This window comes from Coregonus clupeaformis, chromosome 16 (assembly GCF_020615455.1).
Source record: "Coregonus clupeaformis isolate EN_2021a chromosome 16, ASM2061545v1, whole genome shotgun sequence".
In the NCBI taxonomy this organism is placed as follows: domain Eukaryota; kingdom Metazoa; phylum Chordata; class Actinopteri; order Salmoniformes; family Salmonidae; genus Coregonus; species Coregonus clupeaformis.
This window is the reverse complement of record NC_059207.1, coordinates 10802174-10825965: the sequence shown is the minus strand read 5'-3', so window position 1 is coordinate 10825965 and position 23792 is coordinate 10802174. Positions and strand designations below refer to the sequence as shown.

Here is a 23792-nt window from a genome sequence, read left to right as displayed (position 1 = left end):
GTGTGATATTAAAGAAGCATGTAAGGTCCCCACAGCACAAGTGTGTCAAGGGCCCGCCTTCCATCACCTCCTTCATAAGATGATGTGTTATCAGGCAAGCTTCATCCAAATTACATCTATCTAGTCAAGGTACAAATATTTTGTAGATCATTTTAAATTTATTTTTACATGCTGATTGTTAGTGAAAGTTTCTCATTATCTAGCAGCCAGACAGAAAGGGGTCTTGGTCTTCTAGACAATCTCTATGGAAACACCGTTTTTTAAGTTTTTGTGTTTCATTTATTCAACATATTACAGGTAATTATGTAACTGCGCTTGGCCGGACGCCCAGTTCTTGTTTGTTTTGTGACTGTTCTTCTCGAAGTTGAGAGGCCGACACAAGAGAGTGCTAAAGTAGGTACGCCGCGTCAGCAGCCGTACGCGCCCCACCTCTCACCACCCTTGCACCTGGCAAGAGACCCGCGGCAAGGTGACTGTCACAGCACCGCAAAGAGGACGACACAAGACTTGATAAATGACACTAGGACGAAGGACGACACATTAATACCGTTAGCCCAAGGCAGTCGAAGTCCTCCTGGAGAGAATGAACAACTATATTTTTGTTAATGAACAACTATATTTTTGTTTTTCTGGGCCTCGATAAGTTGTTTGACAGTGTTGAAAGACTTGGATAAAAACCTCTGACTTGAAGTTCGTAAAATGGTGGTAAAAGGAATTTAATTGGTTAAAAACGTTGCTTTATTGTTATTGGCCATAGTGGTCTTTCCAAAGGTGGTGTCTGCGTGGTTCGTTGCTGGGGATTTCCATTCTGGACTTAACCATGTCGTTACCAGGCATGAGTACGGACCGGGAGAGTCTGTGTTCGCTCTTTCACGCTTGTGATGAGGATAATTCTGGACAGATTGAAAAAAACGAGTTCATCAAAATCTGCTCAGAGCTCAATGTTCCACAGACGGAGAGAGAGCACATATTCTCTAAACTGGACAAGGACAGAGACGGGACAATCAATCTAGCGGAGTTCATTAGCGGCTTCCACGGGATCTCGGAGCAAGTGTATGACGGGAACATGGAGAGCGAGAGCTGGGAACACTCCTCTCCAGCCTGGGAAGATTTCCAGACCCGACTAGGGGACCATGCCAAATTCATACCCAGGTCAAGTATGGATCACATTGCAAAAAAAAAATGTATAGGCTAATTAAAAAAACTTTTGCTTTACATATTGTCATATAGGAATGTATGCATAAAACAGTTTCAATGTACTTTTTCAGTGTGTGTAACCAATAGGGAGAGGGGGGGGGGGGCCTGCAACCCAAAAAAGAAATTTTTTGCAAATGATAGCATATGAACACATCATAACCCATGGCAAAAAAAAATAGAATTACAGGAAGTTAGCTGTAAAACTGCACCATTTTCTCTCAGCCTTGTGGCAAAATGTGTAGAAAAGCATGATATTAGCTATAAAACTGGGTGTTCGGAGGGGGGGCCACGAAACCTTACTGGGGCATGTCATGCCAAATAATGTCCCCCGACCAAAAAGTGTCCCCCTCTGCATCACATTGGGATTTGATAAACTATTACCGTCCGTTGCTATATCAACGGTGTGATGACCTAATGATTCGAATTTTGGAGGTCATTACAGCCTAAATGACGTTCTTTTCATCATCGCTATGCAAACAAGGCTGATTTCCGTGACAATTTAGCTGTTTAAACAAGTTTTGTTTAGCTAATAAAATGAAAACATTACTTCAAACTACTTTTGGGTACCTTGTTAACATTACAACATGAAATCCATGTCTTAAACGTTGCTACGTTTCTGGAAATGGCAAATAAAACGTGTAATCTGCTTGACACATTAAAGTTAATTACTTTACAGATCACGAAGTCAGCTAATTTCCACTCCATTCATATGCAAATACGTTTGATTCATACACTGGCTTGTCTGGCTGTCATGTTCTTATTTTAACCTGCCCTTCCTTTGTCTACACTGAAATAATATAATTTCAGTAGTCCTCTATTATGATTCATGTTTTTCTATCTCGCATAGCTTATTAGTACACCCTTGTGGTTGAATATATATGTATCTGTTGTAGGTCCAAGGAAACAACAACGAATAATGTGGAACAAATAAATACCATCAAAGGATACCTTACAACTTACAATAATGAACACCCTGTGAAACAGCTGTGAAAACCAACCTGGCAATATTTAAGATTTTAATACATAAACGTTGATATTTTTTGGTACAGTTGTGTCATTCATTTATTTTCACAGATTTTGACTTTAAGAGGGAGACTGCAAAGTCCAGGCACTGCTGTTCTCTTTGTTCTGAGTGTTTGCAGTGCTAGTGTTTTTAGTTAATCTGTGTATCTCACATATATATTATGTGCCCAGTATGAAAAATATCAGTGTTAGGGAAACTAAAACTAGCTCCAGGTTATTTTGTGTGCAAATGTAAATAGTTATTATCTGAGATTTTTTATATTCACCTTAACAGATGGTGACCCCAGCTAGGAGCGAAAGAGCAGCAAGGTTTCCCAGGTCTCGCCTTCCTTTCGTCCTTCTTCCAAGCCAAGTCATTCGCCCGGATGTCGAAGCACTTGGTCCCCTTCTTGATTCTGCTCCGGTGGCTCTCCTTCTGTTTCTCCTGGAGCCTTGTCCATGTTCAGTCTCATCTTGGTTGATAACAGGAATAAATGCAATTATATTTCATGTTACAAATACATTTCTTACATATCTCTTGGAGGGCCAGAAAATAAATTATCAGCGGACAATCATTTTCACCTGGTCAAAAACCTCCACATCCTTCTCAACCTCCACATCCTTCTCGGTCCTCGAAGGCGTTCTGATCTGGTTCGACAACTTCCACCACATCAGGTGGGGTTTCAGTGATCTTAAAGTACATTATACAAAAATAGCAAAAGACAAACAACATTACTAAGTCAATCATGGGTGAACTGTGGGTTGAAGATGTCCATCATCATCTTGGATGTGGCCTCGCCAGGCTTGTCCTTGATGGGTATCATACAAAACTAAAATTCTATTTTTGGTTCCAAGCACCCTTTTTAATGGGTTACAGAAGGGAATTTAGAGTTAAGAACGTACTCTTCCTTTACTGACCTTAATGGGAATTGCCTCCACCCACTTGGTAAAGTGATCGGTCGCCGTCAGACACCAGCTGTTGCCATTCCTGGATTTCGTGAAGGGTCCGATGAGGTCCACCTCTAACATTTAAAGTGGTCCGATGAAGTCCACCCCTAACATATAAAGTGGTCTGATGAGGTCCACCCCTAACAGATAAAGTGGTCTGATGAGGTCCACCCCTAACAGATAAAGTGGTCTGATGAGGTCCACCCCTAACATATTAAGTGGTCTGATGAGGTCCACCCCTAACATATTAAGTGGTCTGATGAGGTCCACCCCTAACATATTAAGTGGTCCGATGAGGTCCACCCCTAACATATTAAGTGGTCAGATGAGGTCCACCCCTAACATATTAAGTGGTCCGATGAGGTCCACCCCTAACATATTAAGTGGTCAGATGAGGTCCACCCCTAACATATTAAGTGGTCTGATGAGGTCCACCCCTAACATTTAAAGTGTGAGAGAGAAGATTACTTTATTCTTACCCGTATCTGTATCATACAGTACGCACATTTTCATATTTATAAGGATACTGACTCTCACACACACACACACACACCTCTGATGTGGTCAACTAAAGCAACCATTACAAAACAACTTATCAGGGCAAAATTTGAATTGGGACACTTACCGATCATGTGCCATGGTGAAACAACTTTGATGAGCTTCAACTCCGGCGCCACAGTCTTCGCCCTCTCAAACTTCTGGCAGGCGAGACAAATTAAAACATTGTGTGCTCTCTGATATGACATTCATTGAAATTATAATAATTTCAGATATAATAGAATGTAATTAATAAACTAAAGGTTATTTCACTTGCCCAGCTGTCCACCTCAGAAGAAGCTTGGTTGATTTTTGCAATAATGCACTTCACTCCGAAATGGCCAGCATGCATCTCGGTAAGCACGGCCTCCTTCTCCCTTTCCCCCCTCATCAATCTACACACAATGCCCCATAATAACAGAGCAAAAATAGGTTTTTAGACATTTTTGCAAATGTATTTTTAAAAAAAGAATTTTGTTGAAGCATTTTTGGCAGCGATTATAGCCTTGAGTCTTCTAGGGTATGATGCTACGAGCTTGGCACACCTTTATTTGGTGAGTTTCTCCCATTCTTCTCTGCAGATACTCTTAAGCTCTGTCAGGTTGGATGGAGAGTGTTGCTGCACAGCTATTTTCAGATCTCTTCAGAGATGTTCGATCGGGTTCAAGTCGAGGCTCTGGCTGGGCCACTCAAGGACATTCAGAGATGTGTCCCGAAGCCACTCCTGCGTTGTCTTGGCTGTGTGCTTAGGTCGTTGTCCTGTTGGAAGGTTCAACCTTCATCCCAGTCTGAGGTCCTAAGCGCTCTGGAGCAGGTTTTCATCAAGGATCTCTCTGTACTTTGCTCCGTTCATCTTTGCCTCGATCCTGACTAGTCTCCCAGTCCCTGCCGCTGAAAAACATCCCCACAGCATGATGCTGCCACCCCCATGCTTCACCGTAGGGATGGTGCCAGGTTTCCTCCAGACGTGACGCTTGGCATTCCGGCCAAAGACTTCAATCTTGGTTTCATCAGACCAGATAATCTTGTTTCTCATGTTCTGAGAGTCCTTTAGGTGCCTTTTGGCAAACTCCAAGTGGGCTGTCATGTGCCTTTTACTGAGGAATGACTTCCGTCTGGCCACTCTACCATAAAGGCCTGATTGGTGGAGTGCTGCAGAGATGGTTGTCCTTCTGGAAGGTTCTCCCATCTCCACAGAGGAACTCTAGAGCTCTGTCAGAGTGACCATCGGGTCCTTGGTCACCTCCCTGACCAAGTCCATTCTCCCCCGATTGCTCAGTTTGGCCGGGCGGCCAGCTCTAGGAAGAGTCTTGGTGGTTTCAAGTGTCTTCCATTTAAGAATGATGGAGGCCACTCTGTTCTTGGGGACCTTCAATGCTGCAGAAATGTTTTGGTACTCTTCCCCAGATCTGTGACTCGACACAATCCTGTCTCGGAGCTCTACGGACAATTCCTTCGACCTCATGCCTTGGTCTTTGCTCTGACATGCACTGTCAACTGTGGGATCTTATATAGACAGGTGTGTGCCTTTCCAAATCATGTCCTATCAATTGAATTTACCACAAGTGGACTCCAATCAAGTTGTAGAAACATCTCAAGGATGATCAATGGAAACAGGATGCACCTGAGTTCAATTTCGAGTCTCATAGCAAAGGGTCTGAATACTTGTGTAAATAAGGTATTTCTGTTTTTTATTTTTAATACATTTGCAAAAATTTCTAAAAACCTGTTTTTGCTTTGTAATTATGGGGTATTGTGTGTAGATTGCTGAGGATTTTTATTTATTTAATCCATTTTAGAATAAGGCTGTAACGTAATTTTTTTTTTTTTAAAGTCAAGGGGTCTGAATACTTTCTGAAGGCACTGTATGATTGCCTAACAAGTTGGAAGAGAAGAGTTGTTGAAATACTATAGTCTAAGTACATTTGCACTGCTGTCTTTCTCTCTCTGTTTCTCTCTCTCCATCTCTCTCTGTCTGTCTTCCACTCTCTTCCCACCTCTCTCTCCCTCTCTCACTTTCATCCTTTCTTTCTCACTTTCATGCAACCAGCATAGCAACGGACGCTTTGGTTCATTACGTAATCGGGTCAGAATTTAGCAAGTTCTAGCAACAGCCCTAGCAACAGATGCGTCACTGCCTGGTATGGCAACTGCTCGGCCTCCGACCACAAGGCACTACAGAGGGTAGTGTGTACGGCCCAGTACATCACTGGGGCCAAGCTTCCTGCCATCCAGGACCTCTATACCAGGAGGTGTCAGAGGAAGGCCCTAAAAATTGTCAAAGTCTCCAGCCACCCTAGTCATAGACTGTTCTCTCTGCTACGGCACAGCAAGCGATACCGGAGCGCCAAGTCTAGGTCCAAGAGGCTTCTAAACAGATTCTACCCCAAGCCATAAGTATCCTGAACATCCAATCAAATGGCTACCCAGACTATTTGCATTGCATTACACTGCTGCTACTCTGTTTATCATCTATGCATAGTCACTTTAATAACTCTACCTACATGTACATATTACCTCAATTACCTCGACTAACCGGTGCCCCCGCACATTGACTCGGTACCGGTACCCCCTGTATATAGCCTCGCTATTGTTATTTTACTGCTGCTCTTTAATTATTTGTTACTTTCATTTCTTATAATTTTTTAGGTATTCTTAAAACTGCATTGTTGGTTAAGGGCTTGTAAGTAAGCATTTCACTGTACACCTGTTGTATTCGGCGCATGTGACAAATAACATTTGATTTGATTTGATTTCAACATTGCATCCATTCCCCCTGCCATGGAAGAACCATGGTTGGAGTAGAGCAGGGATCAGGTATGGTTCCCCTCCTAAGTAGTTCTGCTTTAAGAAAGCAATTAACTAGATGTGTGTTAAACATGAGTTAACTCCAGGCACCTCTGTCACTTTTGATTACTATCAAAAGTATTACTATTAAAAGTATTTAGCATTTCTTAGATTGCATGTAAGAAGGTGTTCTCTCTGTAAGCCCTGGATATTATGACCCGTGGCATGTACCAGTAATGCTGCCTGTCTTGACGGGGCTGTTGACTGTGACACTAAATCTATATGCTTAAGGATTATATTCTGGTCACCATGTTGAAGGCAAACACACACTCACACACTTTAGATACCTCTACCTGTCTGACCCAGTTTTACCAAAGCCACGAATGAGTTACTATCTTAATCGGGCAGATTAACATGTAAAATGGCTCCACAATTATTATGCAATCAGGGAAATTTGAAATTAACATTTAAATGTAAATGTAAGTACCTGAAAGAGCATGTAGATATTAGGTAAATACTGTAGGCCACACAGGTATACAGATGAACAGGTGTGTTTCAACCCCCTAAGTGTTAAACCTACTTATTCTCCAGTTAAACAAATAGCCTAGATACCTGGACCCAGCCCATGATGAGGAAGCTACCATTTCAAAGTACAACAACAATGTCAACACTGTTGAAATGAATGATATTGTTGCAGCATGATAGTAATAGCATCAGAACTTTGCCGATGCGTTGCATTGATGTTAGTGTGCTGTAGAAATGTTATGATAGTAGCTACTAGAGAGGTATATTAACTAGTGGTTCTAGATGGTTCTAGTGGTAAATAGCTGTTCAGACATTATGCTGTTGTGTTAACGTTCCCTTCCTGTCGGTCTGTTCGTATGTCTGTCTTTCTGTCCGTCCGTCTGTTCTCCGTCTGTCTGCCTCTCTGTCTGTCTCTCTGTATGTCTCTCTGTCTGTCTCTGTCTGTCTCTCTGTCTGTCTCTGTCTGTCTCTCTGTCTGTCTGCCTGCCTTTCTGCCCGTCCGTCCATCCTCTGTATGTCTGTCTGTCTGTCTGTCTGTCTGTCTGTCTGTCTGTCTGTCTGTCTGTCTGTCTGTGTCTGTCTGTCTGTCTGTCTGTCTGTCTGTGTCTGTCTGTCTGTCTGTGTCTGTCTGTCTGTCTGTCTGTCTGCCTGCCTCTCTGTCTGTCTGTAAGCCTGTCTATCTGTCTGTCTGTTTGTCTGTCTGTTTGTGTTGTGTCTGTAGGAATGAGCAGGCAGCCACGCTGTACCAGAACATCAGTATGGCAGAGCCCAGGATGGTGCCTCAGTATGAGAGAGTCATCATGAGTTTCACGAGAGAGATCAAACAGCACAACGCTGAGATGGAGAACCTGGCCCTGGCTGTCAAACGGTACACACACACAAACATACACACTCACGGACAAACGCAGTTCACTTAAAAACACATACTGTACATACACTGCAGACATTCTATCATACACACCCTCAAATATACACACACACACACCAACACAGATATAATATAATATTATGTTCTACACACACCAACACATATATAATATTATTATGTTCTACACACACCAACACATATATCATATTATTATGTTCTACACACACCAACACATATATAATATTATTATGTTCTACACACACCAACACATATATAATATTATTATGTTCTACACACACCAACACAGATAAAATATATTATTATGTTCTACACACATCAACACAGATATATTATTATGTTCTACACACACCAACACAGATAAAATATATTATTATGTTCTACACACATCAACACAGATATATTATTATGTTCTACATACACCAACACAGATATAATATAATATTATGTTCTACACACACCAACACAGATATCATATATTATTATGTTCTACACACACCAACACAGATAAAATATATTATTATGTTCTACACACATCAACACAGATATATTATTATTTGTCTACTCACACCAACACAGATATAATATATTATTATTTGTCTACACACACCAACACAGATATAATATATTAATATGTTCTACACACACCAACACAGATATCATATATTATTATTTGTCTACACACACCAACACAGATATAATATATTATTATGTTCTACACACACCAACACAGATATATTATTATGTTCTACACACACCAACACAGATATATTATTATGTTCTACACACACCAACACAGCTTTAATATATTATTATGTTCTACTCACACCAACACAGATATAATATATTATTATGTTCCACACACACCAACACATATATATTATTATGTTCTACACACACCAACACAGATATAATATATTATTATGTTCTACACACACCAACACAGATATAATATTATGTTCTACACACACAAACACAGATATAATATATTATTATGTTCTACACACACCAACACAGATATATTATTATGTTCTATACACACCAACACATATAAAATATTATTATGTTCTACACACACCAACACAGATATAATATAGTATTATGTTCTACACACACCAACACAGATATATTATTATGTTCTACACACACCAACACATATATATTATTATGTTCTACACACACCAACACATATATAATATTATTATGTTCTACACACACCAACACAGATATAATATAGTATTATGTTCTACACACACCAACACAGATATATTATTATGTTCTACACACACCAACACAGATATAATATTATGTTCTACACACACCAACACAGATATAATATAGTATTATGTTCTACACACACCAACACAGATATATTATTATGTTCTACACACACCAACACAGATATAATATTATGTTCTACACACACCAACACAGATATAATATATGATGTTTTTATGTTGTATTTCTGCTCAGGGCCCAGGACAAGGCCTCCATTCAACTCAGTGAGATGGAGGAGGAGATGGATCAACGCATCCACACAGCCGAGAACAACACAAGGCATCAGGTGACACACACACACACACACACGCACACACACACACACACACACACACACACACACACACACACACACACTTGCATGATTCACTTCAGAAATGATGTCCATTTATCAGGCGGTATGAGCAGGTTGTGTTCCCACAATGTTTAGACAGACTGATAAGAAGGGTTGAGCTCATCTCTTCCCTCATGTCAAATAGAGAGGGATCTGGGATCAGATTACTCATAGAACCTCAAACACACCTCAGCTGTGGCCAGGTCAGGAGGAGTGCTTGATACATCAACCTGTTTTCATGTCTGGATTTTCATCTGGCTCAAAGTAACTCCAGTGGGTGGCCTGGGGCGGTCTAGCGGTCTAAGTCGTTGCATATTCTGAGGTAATGCTATTCCATCACACCCTCTCCTGCTCTCCTCTTCTCCTACCTGTACCTTTCCTGTCAGTCTTTCACTGTCCTATCTAATAAAGAACAAATACAAAAGGAGTGGGAATATCCCACTCCTTAAAAACGAATAAAGTAACTCAACAGGGACATTCCTGGGACTCCAAATCAACATTAGATAGAATGTGGTGAGGTGACTGAGTGCTCATTTTCCAGGAATCTGGACATTATTCCCAATCTCATCTGGGGAAATGGTTCAATTTCTAATTTCTCTACTCTGGGAACAGTCTTATCATGAAGAGGGCACGATAACGCCTATTCCTCCTCAGGAGGCTGAAAATATTTTGCATGGGCACTCAAAGAGTTCTACAGCTGCACCATCGTGAGCATCTTGACTGGCTGCATCACCGCTTGGTATGGCAACTGCTCCGACTGCAAGGCGCTACAGAGGGTAGTGCGTACGGCCCAGTACATCGTTGTCAAAGACGCCAGCCACCCAAATTGTCAAAGACGCCAGCCACCCAAGCCACAGACTGTTCTCTCTGCTACCGCACGGCAAGCGGTACCAATGCACCAAGTCTCGAACAACAGGGCCCTGAACAGCTTCTACCCCCAAGCCATAAGACTTCTTAACAAGACTGCTAAATAGCTAATAAAATGGCCACCCGGACTACCTGAATTTACCCTTTTTTGCACTAACTATCTTTCACTAACACTATGCACACACACACACTGGAATCTACCCACACACTCACACATACTTACACTGACACCCCAACACACACACACACACACAGACACACTTTCACTCACCACATACGCTGCTGTTAGTCACTTTACCCCTACCTATATGTACAGTACATCGCTAACTCAATTACATCGAACCCCTGCACATGGACTCGGTACTGGTACTCCCTGTATATAGCCATGTTATTTTTACTTGTTATTTTTATTCGTTATTCACTATGCCAATATTTATATTTTAAATTATTATTTTTTTCTTATCTTTAACTCTGCGTTGTTGGAAAAAAGCATTTCACTGTTGTCTACGAAGCGTGTGACAAATAAAATTAGATTTTGTATTTGATTTGAATAGTAAGCTTGTTTTACTTAATTGTTTGTAAATAATGCAATTGTAAACAACCACTGTATATCCTCAAATATTGTTTAACTGCAGATTTCCCCTCTATCACACAAATAACTATATCAAAACAACTCAACAACCGCCCAGCAGCCTATTTACAACCAATAGTAATCGTATTAAATGTTTGCTGGCTCCTCCACCTGTCACCCACACTACCCTGTCCCAAACACCTGTCACCCACACTACCCTGTCCCAAACACCTGTCACCCACACCACCCTGTCCCAAACACCTGTCACCCACACTACCCTGTCCCAAACACCTGTCACCCACACTACCCTGTCCCAAACACCTGTCACCCACACTACCCTGGACCAAACACCTGTCACCCACACTACCCTGTCCCAAACACCTGTCACCCACACTACCCTGGACCAAACACCTGTCACCCACACTACCCTGGACCAAACACCTCTCACCCACACTACCCTGGCTCCTCTACCTGTCACCCACACTACCCTGTCCCAAACACCTGTCACCTTAAGTATTGAGTTGAGTATTTGGACAGTAGTAGTTGTGGTTTTTGGCAGTAGTGGTCTCTGTATGTTGGCAGTGTGTGAACAGTTGATGATGATGTTAGCCTCTATAGTTGTGTCTTCAGTCCTTGTGGAGGCCATAAGTGAGGGGATGATGCTAAACATTTGTTCCATTGTGTTGTCTGTAGGAGGCCAAGAGGGCTGAGGCAGCTCTGAGTGAGCTGAAGAGACACTATGAGTCCGAGGTGTGTGAGCTGCAGCACAAGGTCCAGAAGATGCAGCTGGTGAGTTTACCATTGGACTATTCCTCATACTGTTCCATCTAGTACACTCTAGATATCCTCTACAGTCCATGCCAAATTTGACAGAAATTTTAATTTTTTCATAAAAGCATGAAACTTGGTACCCTTAAACAGTTTGGGGGCAAGTTTCATGCTTTTATGAAAAAGTGAACAATTCACCTCAAATTTGGTACCTATCGCCTGGACTACTAGTCTAGCCAATCACTTATGTTCACCCACTAAGTGTCTTGGTTCATGAAACAATCAGATGAACACAGGATAGTCGCCATTGAATTAAATACATCTATGCTGCTATCTGTGCCTCTGAAGATGCTGATTCGCTGAAGGCAAGCAGCATTTGTGTTACTAAATGTCTACTCCCTCCTCAGATTGAAGACCAGTACAAGAACATCAACATGAAAGATGAGTCTTCAACCCTGAAGAGGAAGATCAACGAACTGACTCTGGTGAGATGGCTCTTCCAGCTAGTCCTATATCACTCTGTACATATCCTTTATCTCTGCTCCATTTCCTGCTCCAGACAATGGAGCTGAATCAGTCTGGCTCTGACCCTGCTGTCGCCTGTCCCTAACCCCTCCTCTCTCTCTTTCTCTCTCTGCTCTCTCTCTTTGTCTTTATCTCGCTCTTTCTCTTTTGTCATCTTTCTCTTTCGCTCTATTTTCGCTCTCTTTCACTCGCTCTCTCTCTTTCCCTGCCTCCCTCTCTCTCTCTCTCTATCACTCTCTCTTCCCAGGAGAACCAGAGGTTGAAGCAGGAGTTGATGCAGTCTCACACTAACATAGCCTTCCTGCAGAGTGAACTGGACTCTCTGAAGAGTGACCTGACAGACCACAGCATCAACTCGGAGCGGTGAGACACACACACACACAGACACACACACACGCACACACAAACACACACAAAGCATTTGAAGGCCTTTTTACATTAGACCCTTTCAATCCAGGATGAGTTACTGTAACATGGGTGTTTGGCACCACAGGAGGCTGGTGGCAGCTTCATTGGGGAGGATGGCTCATAATAATGGCTGGAATGGATTAGATGGAATGATATCAAGCTCATGGAAACAATGTATTTGATACCGTTCCATTTATTCCATTCCAGCCATTACTTTGAGCCCGTCCTCCCCAATGAAGCTGCCACCAGCCGCCTGTGTTGGACACCCATTGTGCGTAATGCATAATCATCTGTACAACCTCTGGTAAAATGCCTTACCTGGGGTGGTAACATGTTTGGCAGGTCTGTAACAGGATATCCTTGTGTGAACTCACACTCACAAAGAGTCTCACAACATGGTTACCTGGCAACCAGGCCAGGGAGATAGATTTCACACTGTGCCTTTGAACCCGTTCCATTCAAAAACTACGTTTTTTGTTGTGAATGTTTTGATTCTTTGAGAATGCTGAAGTGACTGCTTTTGTCTGCATTATTAGAATGTAAACCTGTTCATGGGGATTAAAATTGATTTAATTGTAATTTTTCTTGTCAAAGATCTACACAAAATATTCTGTAATCTCAAAGTGGAACACAAATTCTATTTTTTTGTTTAAGATTAAGGAAAAATAAAACACTAATATACATTGATAAGGTAAGTATTCACCCCCCTGAGTCAATGCATGTTAGAAACACCTTTGGCAGTGATTACAGCTGTGAGTCTTCTTGGGTAAGTCTCATAAGAGCTTTGCACACCTGGATTGTGCAATATTTGCCCATTATTCTTTTCAGAATTATTAAAGCTCTGTCAAGGTGATGGGGATCATGGCTAGACAGTAATTTCAAGTCTTGCCATAGATTTTCAAGCAGATTTATGTCCAAACTGTGACTTGGCCTCTCGTCTTGGTAAGCAACTCCAGAGTAGATGAGTTGTAGGTTATTGTCCTGATGAAAGGTGAATTCTTCTCCCAGTGTCTGGTGTAAAGCAGACTGAAGCAGATTTTCCTCTAGGATTTCTGTGCTTAGCTCCATCCCGTTTCTTTTCATCCTGAAAAACTCCACAGTCTTTACTGATGTCAAACATACCCATACCATGATGCAGCCACCACCATGCTGTCACGTTCGTTCATTGACGGGTCAGACCAAGGCGCAGCGTGATATACGTACATGTTTATTTAACTTAATAAACACTCGACAAAACAATAAACGAAACGAAACGTGAAGTCCAAGGTAGCACACACAACATACAGTGGGGAAAAAAAGTATTTAGTTAGCCACCAATTGTGCAAGTTCTCCCACTTAAAAAGATGAGAGAGGCCTGTAATTTTCATCATAGGTACACGTCAACTATGACAGACAAAATGAGGGAAAAAAATCTAGAAAATCACATTGTAGGATTTTTAATGAATTTATTTGCAAATTATGGTGGAAAATAAGTATTTGGTCAATAACAAAAGTTTCTCAATACTTTGTTATATACCCTTTGTTGGCAATGACACAGGTCAAACGATTTCTGTAAGTCTTCACAAGGTTTTCACACACTGTTGCTGGTATTTTGGCCCATTCCTCCATGCAGATCTCCTCTAGAGCAGTGATGTTTTGGGGCTGTCGCTGGGCAACACGGACTTTCAACTCCCTCTAAAGATTTTCTATGGGGTTGAGATCTGGAGACTGGCTAGGCCACTCCAGGACCTTGAAATGTTTCTTACGAAGCCACTCCTTCGTTGCCCGGGCGGTGTGTTTGGGATCATTGTCATGCTGAAAGACCCAGCCACATTTCATCTTCAATGCCCTTGCTGATGGAAGGAGGTTTTCACTCAAAATCTCACGATACATGGCCCCATTCATTCTTGCCTTTACACGGATCAGTCGTCCTGGTCCCTTTGCAGAAAAACAGCCCCAAAGCATGATGTTTTCACCCCCATGCTTCACAGTAGGTATGGTGTTCTTTGGATGCAACTCAGCATTCTTTGTCCTCCAAACACGACAAGTTGAGTTTTTACCAAAAAGTTATATTTTGGTTTCATCTGACCATATGACATTCTCCCAATCCTCTTCTGGATCATCCAAATGCACTCTAGCAAACTTCAGACGGGCCTGGACATGTACTGGCTTAAGCAGGGGGACACGTCTGGCACTGCAGAATTTGAGTCCCTGGCGGCGTAGTGTGTTACTGATGGTAGGCATTGTTACTTTGGTCCCAGCTCTCTGCAGGTCATTCACTAGGTCCCCCCGTGTGGTTCTGGGATTTTTGCTCACCGTTCTTGTGATCATTTTGACCCCACGGGGTGAGATCTTGCGTGGAGCCCCAGATCGAGGGGAGATTATCAGTGGTCTTGTATGTCTTCCATTTCCTAATAATTGCTCCCACAGTTGATTTCTTCAAACCAAGCTGCTTACCTATTGCAGATTCAGTCTTCCCAGCCTGGTGCAGGTCTACAATTTTGTTTCTGGTGTCCTTTGACAGCTCTTTGGTCTTGGCCATAGTGGAGTTTGGAGTGTGACTGTTTGAGGTTGTGGACAGGTGTCTTTTATACTGATAACAAGTTCAAACAGGTGCCATTAATACAGGTAACGAGTGGAGGACAGAGGAGCCTCTTAAAGAAGAAGTTACAGGTCTGTGAGAGCCAGAAATCTTGCTTGTTTGTAGGTGACCAAATACTTATTTTCCACCATAATTTGCAAATAAATTCATAAAAAATCCTACAATGTGATTTTCTGGATGTATTTTTCTCAATTTGTCTGTCATAGTTGACGTATACCTATGATGAAAATTACAGGCCTCTCTCATCTTTTTAAGTGGGAGAACTTGCACAATTGGTGGCTGACTAAGTACTTTTTTTCCCCACTGTACCTTAACCGTAACAAGATCCCACAACTAGACTGTGCCAATAGGCTGCTTAAGTATGGTCCCCAATCAGAGACAACGAGCGACAGCTGCCTCTGATTGGGAACCACACCGGCCAACATAGAACTAAACATACTAGATAATACAACATAGAACATACACAACAAATAATATACACACCCTGACTCAACATATAAGAGTCCCCTGAGTCAGGGCGTGACAGTACCCCCCCCCAAAGGTGCGGACTCCGACTGCACAACATAAACATAACAGGGTAGAGGCCGGGTGGGCATTCCGCCTCGGAGGCGGATCCGGCTCGGGGCGTGACGACCTCTCACTCTCCGCCTCCCTGTTGCGCCCCTGGTCTGGTCTGGACCTTGGCGCGCTACTTCCCCTCTCCTTCCTCCCACGATACGCCAGGCCCTGTCTGGACCCTGGTGTGGGAGACCCCGAACCTGGAGAGGGGCTGACATCATGGTCTGGACTGGAGCCGCTGACCGGAGCTGGACTAGGCACCAGTTGAGCGGACTGCTCTGGCTCCGGAGTGGAGCCGCTGACCGGAGCTGGATCCGGCACCGGTGGAGCGGACTGCTCTGGCTCCGGAGTGGAGCCGCTGACCAGAGCTGGACTGGACCCCGGTGGAGCGGACTGCTCTGGCTCCGGAGTGGCGCAGCTGACCGGAACTGGATCAGGCACCGGTGGAGCGGACTGCTCTGGCTCCGGAGTGGAGCAGCTGCCAGTGCCGAACCAGGCACCGGTGGAACGGGCACGGGCCGTGCCAGACTGGACAAACGCACCACTGGTCTGGTGCGAGGAGCAGGCACGGGCCGGACCTGACTAGGAACACGCACCACTGGCTTGGTGCGAGGGGCAGGAACGGGCCGGGCCGGACAGGCGACGCGCACCACTGGCTTGGTGCGAGGAGCAGGAACAGGCCGGGCCGGGCTGGCGACACGCACCACTGGCTTGGTGCGAGGAGCAGGAACAGGCCGGACCGGGCTGGCGACGCGCACCACTGGCTTGGTGCGAGGAGCAGGAACAGGCCGGGCCGGGCTGGCGACGTGCACCACTGGCTTGGTGCGAGGAGCAAGAACAGGCCGGGCCGGGCTGGCGACGCGCACCACTGGCTTGGTGCGAGGAGCAGGAACAGGCCGGGCCGGACTGTGGACGCAGACTGGAGGTCTGGAGCGGAGAGCTGGCACAACCCGTCCTGGCTGGATGCCTTCGCACTACACGTGCGGGGCGCTGGCACAGGACGCACTGGGCTGTGCACGCGCACTGGCGATACAGTTCGTAGAACTGGCGCAGGATATGCGGGACCGAGGAGGCATACTGGAGACCAGGAGCGTTGAGCCGGCACACCCCGTCCTGGCTGGATGCCCATCTTCGCACGGCACGTGCGTGGTGCAAGCACAGGACATACAGGACTGTGCCGGTGCACTGGCGACACAGTACGTAGCTCCGCATAACACGGAGCTTGCCCAGTCATACGCCTCTTCGCGTGAGTACGGGGAGTTGGCTCTGCTCTAACCCTAGGCTCCGCCAACCACCCCGTGTGCCCCCCCAAAACATTTTCTTGGGGCTGCTTCTCGGGCTTCCTCCTCGACCGGCCTCCTCCGTGTTGCCGTTGCTCCTCTCCTGCCTGGGCATCTAACTTAGCCCATGGTCCTCTCCCCGCAAATATCTCTTCCCATGACCACAAATCGGCCACCTGTGACATGGCCATTCGCTCCGCTTGGGCACGCTGCTTGGTCCTCGTTTGGTGGGATCTTCTGTCACGTTCGTTCATTGACGGGTCAGACCAAGGCGCAGCGTGATATACGTACATGTCACGGTTCAGACAGACGACAAGAGGACCACAATTGCGTCACACCAGAAAGTTTATTAAAACGGGGTCGAAGAGTAGTCAGGAGTCGTAATGGCAGAGAGCAGGTCTGGTTTTCCTGGGGCAGAAGAGTATCCAAGAATCAGGCAGGTCCGGGGTCACAAAACAAGGGTGAGCCAGAAGCGCGAGCACACAGGTTCCGGGGTGTGAGCTTTGCAGACGATCTGACAAAGGAGAGCTGAAAGACGGGACTTTAAATACTGGGAGAGGTTAGTGGGTAATGCAGCGCAGCTGGCAGAGTAATTAGAGCCGAGCAGAGCAGGAACAGGTGGAGCTCGTTAGGCTGAGTAGAGAGAGAGAGATGAGCAGAGTGGAAGATAGTGGAAACACATGAAGGTGGTAACCCGGTGGAGTGAGAGGGCTCATGACAGAACCCCCCCAAGGGACGGCCCCAGAAGTCCCAAGAGCAACACCACGCCGGGCGGGAGGAGGGGAGCCGGAGGAGGGCTAGAACTCCTCCGAACGGTCCCGAGCGAACGCCCTCATCCTCGGAGGAAGCCGGAGGGCCGTGGTCGGGAGATGGGACAGGTCCCGAGACAGGATCAGGCACAGGACAGGAAGCCGAGCGGGCAGGACGGTTAGGGATCCCTCTGGGGCGGCCCCTACGGATTGCAGGTTGATCAGGATGCCGTTGGTGGAAGGCGGTGATGAGAGTCCTATCCACAATCCGACTAGCTGGCACCCAGGTCCTTTCCTCAGGTCCATAGCCCTCCCAGTCAATGAGGTACTGGAGACCCCTACCCCTCCGTCTGGACCGAAGCAGGCGGCGGACGGTGTAAACCAGACCACCATCGACGAGCCGTGGAGGAGGAGGACAAGGCGCAGCAGGGACCAGCGGACTCTCATGAATGGGCTTAATCTTAGACACATGGAAAGTGGGGTGCACCCTCATGGAATTAGGCAGTTGGAGCCGGACAGCAGTTGGGCTAATCACTCTTATGATAGGGAATGGGCCAATGAACCGAGGTGCCAACTTCTGCGACTCCACCCTGAGTGGCAGGTTCCTTGATGACAACCACACCCTTTGACCAACATGGTAGGTGGGAGCAGGGATTCTCCGACGGTTGGCCCCGGTAGTGTAGCTGGCAACGGATCTGAGAAGTGTGGCTCGGGCCTGTGACCAGGTGCGGCGACATCGACGGGCAAACGCAAGTGCAGATGGGCAAGTAACCTCCCCTTCCTGACTGGCAAATAGAGGAGGCTGGTATCCATAAACACATTGGAAAGGGGACATACCGATGGCAGAGCAGGTCAGAGAATTGTGTGCGTACTCCACCCATGTCAATTGCTGCGACCAGGAGTGGGGGGTTGCGTGAAGTCATGCATCGCAGTGCCTTCTCGAGCTCCTGATTTGCCCGCTCTGACTGCCCATTGGATTGGGGATGGAATCCGGAAGTCAGACTGACTGTGGCTCCCAGCAGGTGACAGAACTCCTTCCAAAAAGCGGAGGAGAATTGTGGACCACGGTCAGAAACTACATCCTTTGGCAGTCCGTGGATCCGGAAGACGTGTTCCAGGACCACCTGGGCGGTCTCCTTGGCGGTTGGGAGCTTGGGGAGGGGAATGAAGTGTGCCATCTTGCTGAATCGGTCAACTATGGTGAGAATGACGGTCTTGCCCCTTGAAGGGGGCAGCCCCGTGACAAAGTCAAGGGCGATGTGAGACCAGGGACGTCTGGGCACAGGCAGGGGCTGCAGCAATCCGGCTGGGGGCTGGCAGGACGACTTGTGTTGGTTGCAGATGGGGCAGGCTTGGACGAATTCCCGTACATCCTTTCTCAGAGCGGGCCACCAGAACCTCTGGGCGAGCAGGTTGTAAGTGCGGGTGGAGCCCGGGTGACAAGCTAGGCGGGAGTCATGTCCCCACTGAACGACCTGGGACCTTAGGTTTTCGGGGACAAAAAGGCGGTCAGCTGGGCAAGTGCTGGGACCGGGCTGGTTACGGAGAGCTTCCAGCACCTGTTCCTCAACAGCCCAGGTCAGAGCTGCTACGATGCAGGGACTTGGCAGAATCGACACAGGATCCTTGGAGGGGTTGTCATCCTTCTGGAATTGACGGGAGAGGGCGTCTGGCTTGGTGTTGCGTGATCCAGGCCGGTATGACAGAGTGAAATTGAACCTGGTGAAGAACAGGGCCCAGCGGGACTGCCTGGAGTTCAACCGTTTGGCCGTGCGGATGTACTCCAAGTTCTTATGATCGGTCCAAACGAGAAATGGAATGGTGGACCCCTCCAGCCAGTGACGCCACTCCTCCAAGGCAAGCTTCACAGCCAGCAGCTCTCGGTTCCCTATGTCGTAATTGCACTCAGAGGGGGACAACCGACGTGAGAAAAAGGCACAGGGATGGAGCTTCCTATCCTCCGCAGCCCACTGAGAAATCACAGCACCAACTCCCACATCCGAGGCGTCCACCTCCACAATGAATTGCCGGTCCACGTCAGGCATCTGGAGGATGGGAGCGGAGGTGAACCTTACCTTGAGGGTACTGAAGGCCTTGTCGGCTGCTGGGGTCCAGGTGAAGGGTTGCTTGGTGCTGGTTAGAGCAGTGAGAGGGGCAGCAACGGTACTGTAGTTCCGGATAAACTTTCTATAGAAGTTAGCAAACCCCAGAAACTGTTGCAGCTTCTTTCTGTTCTCCGGAACTGGCCATGACGTGACTGCTGATACTTTGGCAGGATCCATTTGGATACTTCCCTCTGACACTATGTACCCCAGGAAGGCCACTGTCTTGACGTGAAACTCACATTTCTCTGCCTTGGCGTAGAGGGAATTCTCCAGAAGACGATGAAGGACTTGCTGGACATGGCGGGTGTGTTCAGACAGGTTTCTGGAGTAGATTAAGATGTCATCCAGGTAAACGAAGACAAACTTGTTTAACATGTCCCGCAGTACATCATTCACTAGAGCCTGGAACACAGCAGGAGCATTGGTGAGGCCAAAAGGCATAACCAGATACTCGTAGTGGCCTGTTGGTGTATTGAATGCGGTCTTCCATTCATCTCCCTCCCGGATCCGCACAAGGTGGTAAGCGTTTCTGAGATCCAACTTGGTAAAAACAGTGGCTCCCTGGAGCAACTCAAAAGCAGAGGTGAGCAGAGGGAGAGGGTAACGGTTTTTCACTGTGATGTCGTTGAGTCCCCTGTAGTCGATGCAGGGGCGAAGAGATCCGTCCCTCTTCCCCACAAAGAAGAAGCCAGCACCAGCCGGAGATGAAGATGAACGGATCAATCCTGTGGACAGAGAGTCATTGATGTAGTCCTCCATGGACCTTCTTTCAGGAGCAGACAACGAATAAAGACGGCCCCTTGGAGGGGCTGTTCCAGGGAGGAGGTCGATGGCACAGTCGTACGGTCGGTGAGGGGGCAGAGATGTGGCTCTTGCTTTGTTAAACACTTCTCTGAGACCATGGTAGCATTCTGGGACATGGGAGAGGTCAGGGGCGGAGTTAGTAGGTACTGGCCGAGGGGGTAGTGCGGCAGCAAGCAGGCAGGTTCGGTGGCAGTCCTCTCCCCACTCCCTGATCACCCCGGTCACCCAGTCGAGCTGAGGGTTGTGCCGGGCGGAGCCATGGGTAACCCAGGATGAGGGGTTGGCCTGGAGAGGGGAGCAGGTGAAACTGGATAGTCTCTTGATGGTTTCCGGACAGACCCATCAAGACCGGGGCCGTGACATGAGTGACCGATCCGAGTAAGTGTCCGTCCAGTGCCCGGGCAGGAATAGGAGGTGTCAAACGGAGGTTCTCCAGTCCCAGTTGGCGTGCCAGCTTGATGTCCATTATGTTGGCTTCGGCGCCAGAATCCACCAGAGCAGCCAGGGTGTGAGTAGAGTCAGAGAGGCGGAGGTGAACTTGCAGCAAGGGTTTGCGGTCGGAGGACTGGATGGTCATTGAGCTCAACCGGACTCCCCCTATGCCCGGTGAGCTTCGGCTTTTAAAGGGCAGGTTACCACACGATGTCCATCACCTCCACAATAGAGGCAGAGGTTTGAGGTGAAGCGGCGCTGGCGCTCTGCAGGAGTGAGAGAGGCTCGCCCAATCTCCATAGGCTCAGACTGATCAAGCTGACTTGGGTGAGTGGCAGTAGCTGATAGGAGCCCAGTCGGATCTCTCCGAATGCCGGTAGTTGGTGGACCTTGGCGCCCCCTCTCACGACGACGGGTCTGTATCCTTCTGTCGATCCGGACAGTCAGTGCGATGGCTTCATCAAGAGTGGAAGGCAGTTCATGGGAGACCAACTCGTCCCTTGATATAGTCAGCCAAGCTATGGAAGAACGCGTCCACCAACGATGGTGTGTTCCAAGAACTTCGTCTTGCCAGGGTTCGGAAGTCGATGGAATGGTCTGCGACTGTACGTCTGCCTTGTCGAATACTGAACAGTTCACGAGACGCCTCTGCGGTTGGTGAATCCAGGTCAAACACCTTCAGCATCTCCTCAGCAAACAGGTCGAAGGTTGCACATGCGGGGGTTTGACGTTCGAACTCTGCTGTTCCCCAGAGTCGAGCTCGGCCCGTCAGGTGAGTGATGGCATACCCGACCCTAGCCCCTCCGTGGCGAAGGTCCTTGGCTGCAAGGAGAACTGAAGTCGGCAGCTAGTCAGGAATGGCCGGACCTGGGTAGAATCGCCGTTGAACCGCTCGGGGTTTCCAATCTTGGGTTCCGGGGCAGCGGCTGAAATGACCGGGGCAGGTAACTCGGAGGCAGGGCTGGTGGGCAGACTGGCTGGGGTAAGGTTGGTGAGGAGTTGGATGATCCTGGCGAGTTGTTGTTGCTGCTGCTGGGACTGCTGCTGGTGCTGCTGGAACTGCTGATGCTGTTGGTGGCCGACCTGAAGCAGAGAGGTGATGTCGCCGCTCATGCGACCTAGCTCTCTCTCAGTGTGTTCCAGGCGTAGCATGGCGGTGGGTTGCTCAGGTTCTTCGGTTTCCATGTCGGGGGAAGTGTGCGCTGAGTCCATGATGGTCAGATCGTACTGTCACGGTTCAGACAGACGACAAGAGGACCACAATTGCGTCACACCAGAAAGTTTATTAAAACGGGGTCGAAGAGTAGTCAGGAGTCGTAATGGCAGAGAGCAGGTCTGGTTTTCCTGGGGCAGAAGAGTATCCAAGAATCAGGCAGGTCCGGGGTCACAAAACAAGGGTGAGCCAGAAGCGCGAGCACACAGGTTCCGGGTGTGAGCTTTGCAGACGATCTGACAAAGGAGAGCTGAAAGACGGGACTTTAAATACTGGGAGAGGTTAGTGGGTAATGCAGCGCAGCTGGCAGAGTAATTAGAGCCGAGCAGAGCAGGAACAGGTGGAGCTCGTTAGGCTGAGTAGAGAGAGAGAGATGAGCAGAGTGGAAGATAGTGGAAACACATGAAGGTGGTAACCCGGTGGAGTGAGAGGGCTCATGACAGTACATGTTTATTTAACTTAATAAACACTCGACAAAACAATAAACGAAACGAAACGAAACGAAACGTGAAGTCCAAGGTAGCACACACAACATACCTTAACCGGAACAAGATCCCACAACTAGACTGTGCCAATAGGCTGCTTAAGTATGGTCCCCAATCAGAGACAATGAGCGACAGCTGCCTCTGATTGGGAACCACACCGGCCAACATAGAACTAAACATACTAGATAATACAACATAGAACATACACAACAAAGAATATACACACCCTGACTCAACATATAAGAGTCCCCTGAGTCAGGGCGTGACACATGCTTGAGGAGGCAGTTACTCAGTGACGTGTTGTGTTGGATATGCCCCAAACATAAGGCAAAAAGTATATTCCTTTGGCGTGTTTTATTACACTATTACTTTAATGCCTTGTTGAATACATATGCATGTTTTTGTAATAATTGTATTCTTCTTTTCACTCTGTAATTTAGGTCATTATTGTGGAGTCACTATAATGTTGTTGATCCATCCTCAGTTTTCTCCCATCACAGCCATTGAACTCTGTAGCTGTTTTAAAATCACCAATGGCCTCATGGTGACGTCCCTAAGCAGTTTTATTCCTGTCCTTCAGCTCAGTTCAGAAGAACTGCATATTTGAGGTGTCTGGGTGGTTTAATACATCACCCACAGCATAATTATTAACTTGACCATGCTTAAAGATATATTCAATGTCTGATTTGTTATTGTTACCCATCTACCAATCACTGCATAGTTTTGTTTTTTATTAATTTGTTATTTGTAAACATTTGTACAATTGTCTTTTCAGTTTGACATTATGGAGTATTTTGTGTAGATCAATGACAGAAATTAACAATTAAATCTATTTCAATCCCACTTTGTAACGCAACAAAATGTGAAAAAAGTTCAAGAGGGTGTAGACTTTCTATAGGCACTGTATGTGTTTTGAGAGTGTACTGTGTGTAGTAGGTGTTATGAGAGTTTA

At 46.6% G+C, this 23792-nt stretch overlaps 1 protein-coding gene across 1 annotated transcript in view; it reads left to right on the top strand.

Annotated features, from left to right (window-relative positions):
• The first annotated feature begins 67 nt into the window (after window positions 1-67).
• rasef (RAS and EF-hand domain containing) overlaps window positions 68-23792 on the top strand; it is a 41861-nt gene continuing 18136 nt past the window's right edge. The window contains exons 1-6 of the mRNA XM_041900289.2: window positions 68-1152; window positions 7718-7864; window positions 9356-9446; window positions 11626-11721; window positions 12108-12185; window positions 12473-12588. Of these exons, the coding sequence (XP_041756223.2) occupies window positions 821-1152; window positions 7718-7864; window positions 9356-9446; window positions 11626-11721; window positions 12108-12185; window positions 12473-12588 (860 nt within the window). The 5' untranslated portion in view covers window positions 68-820. The remainder of the gene's footprint in view (window positions 1153-7717; window positions 7865-9355; window positions 9447-11625; window positions 11722-12107; window positions 12186-12472; window positions 12589-23792) is intronic.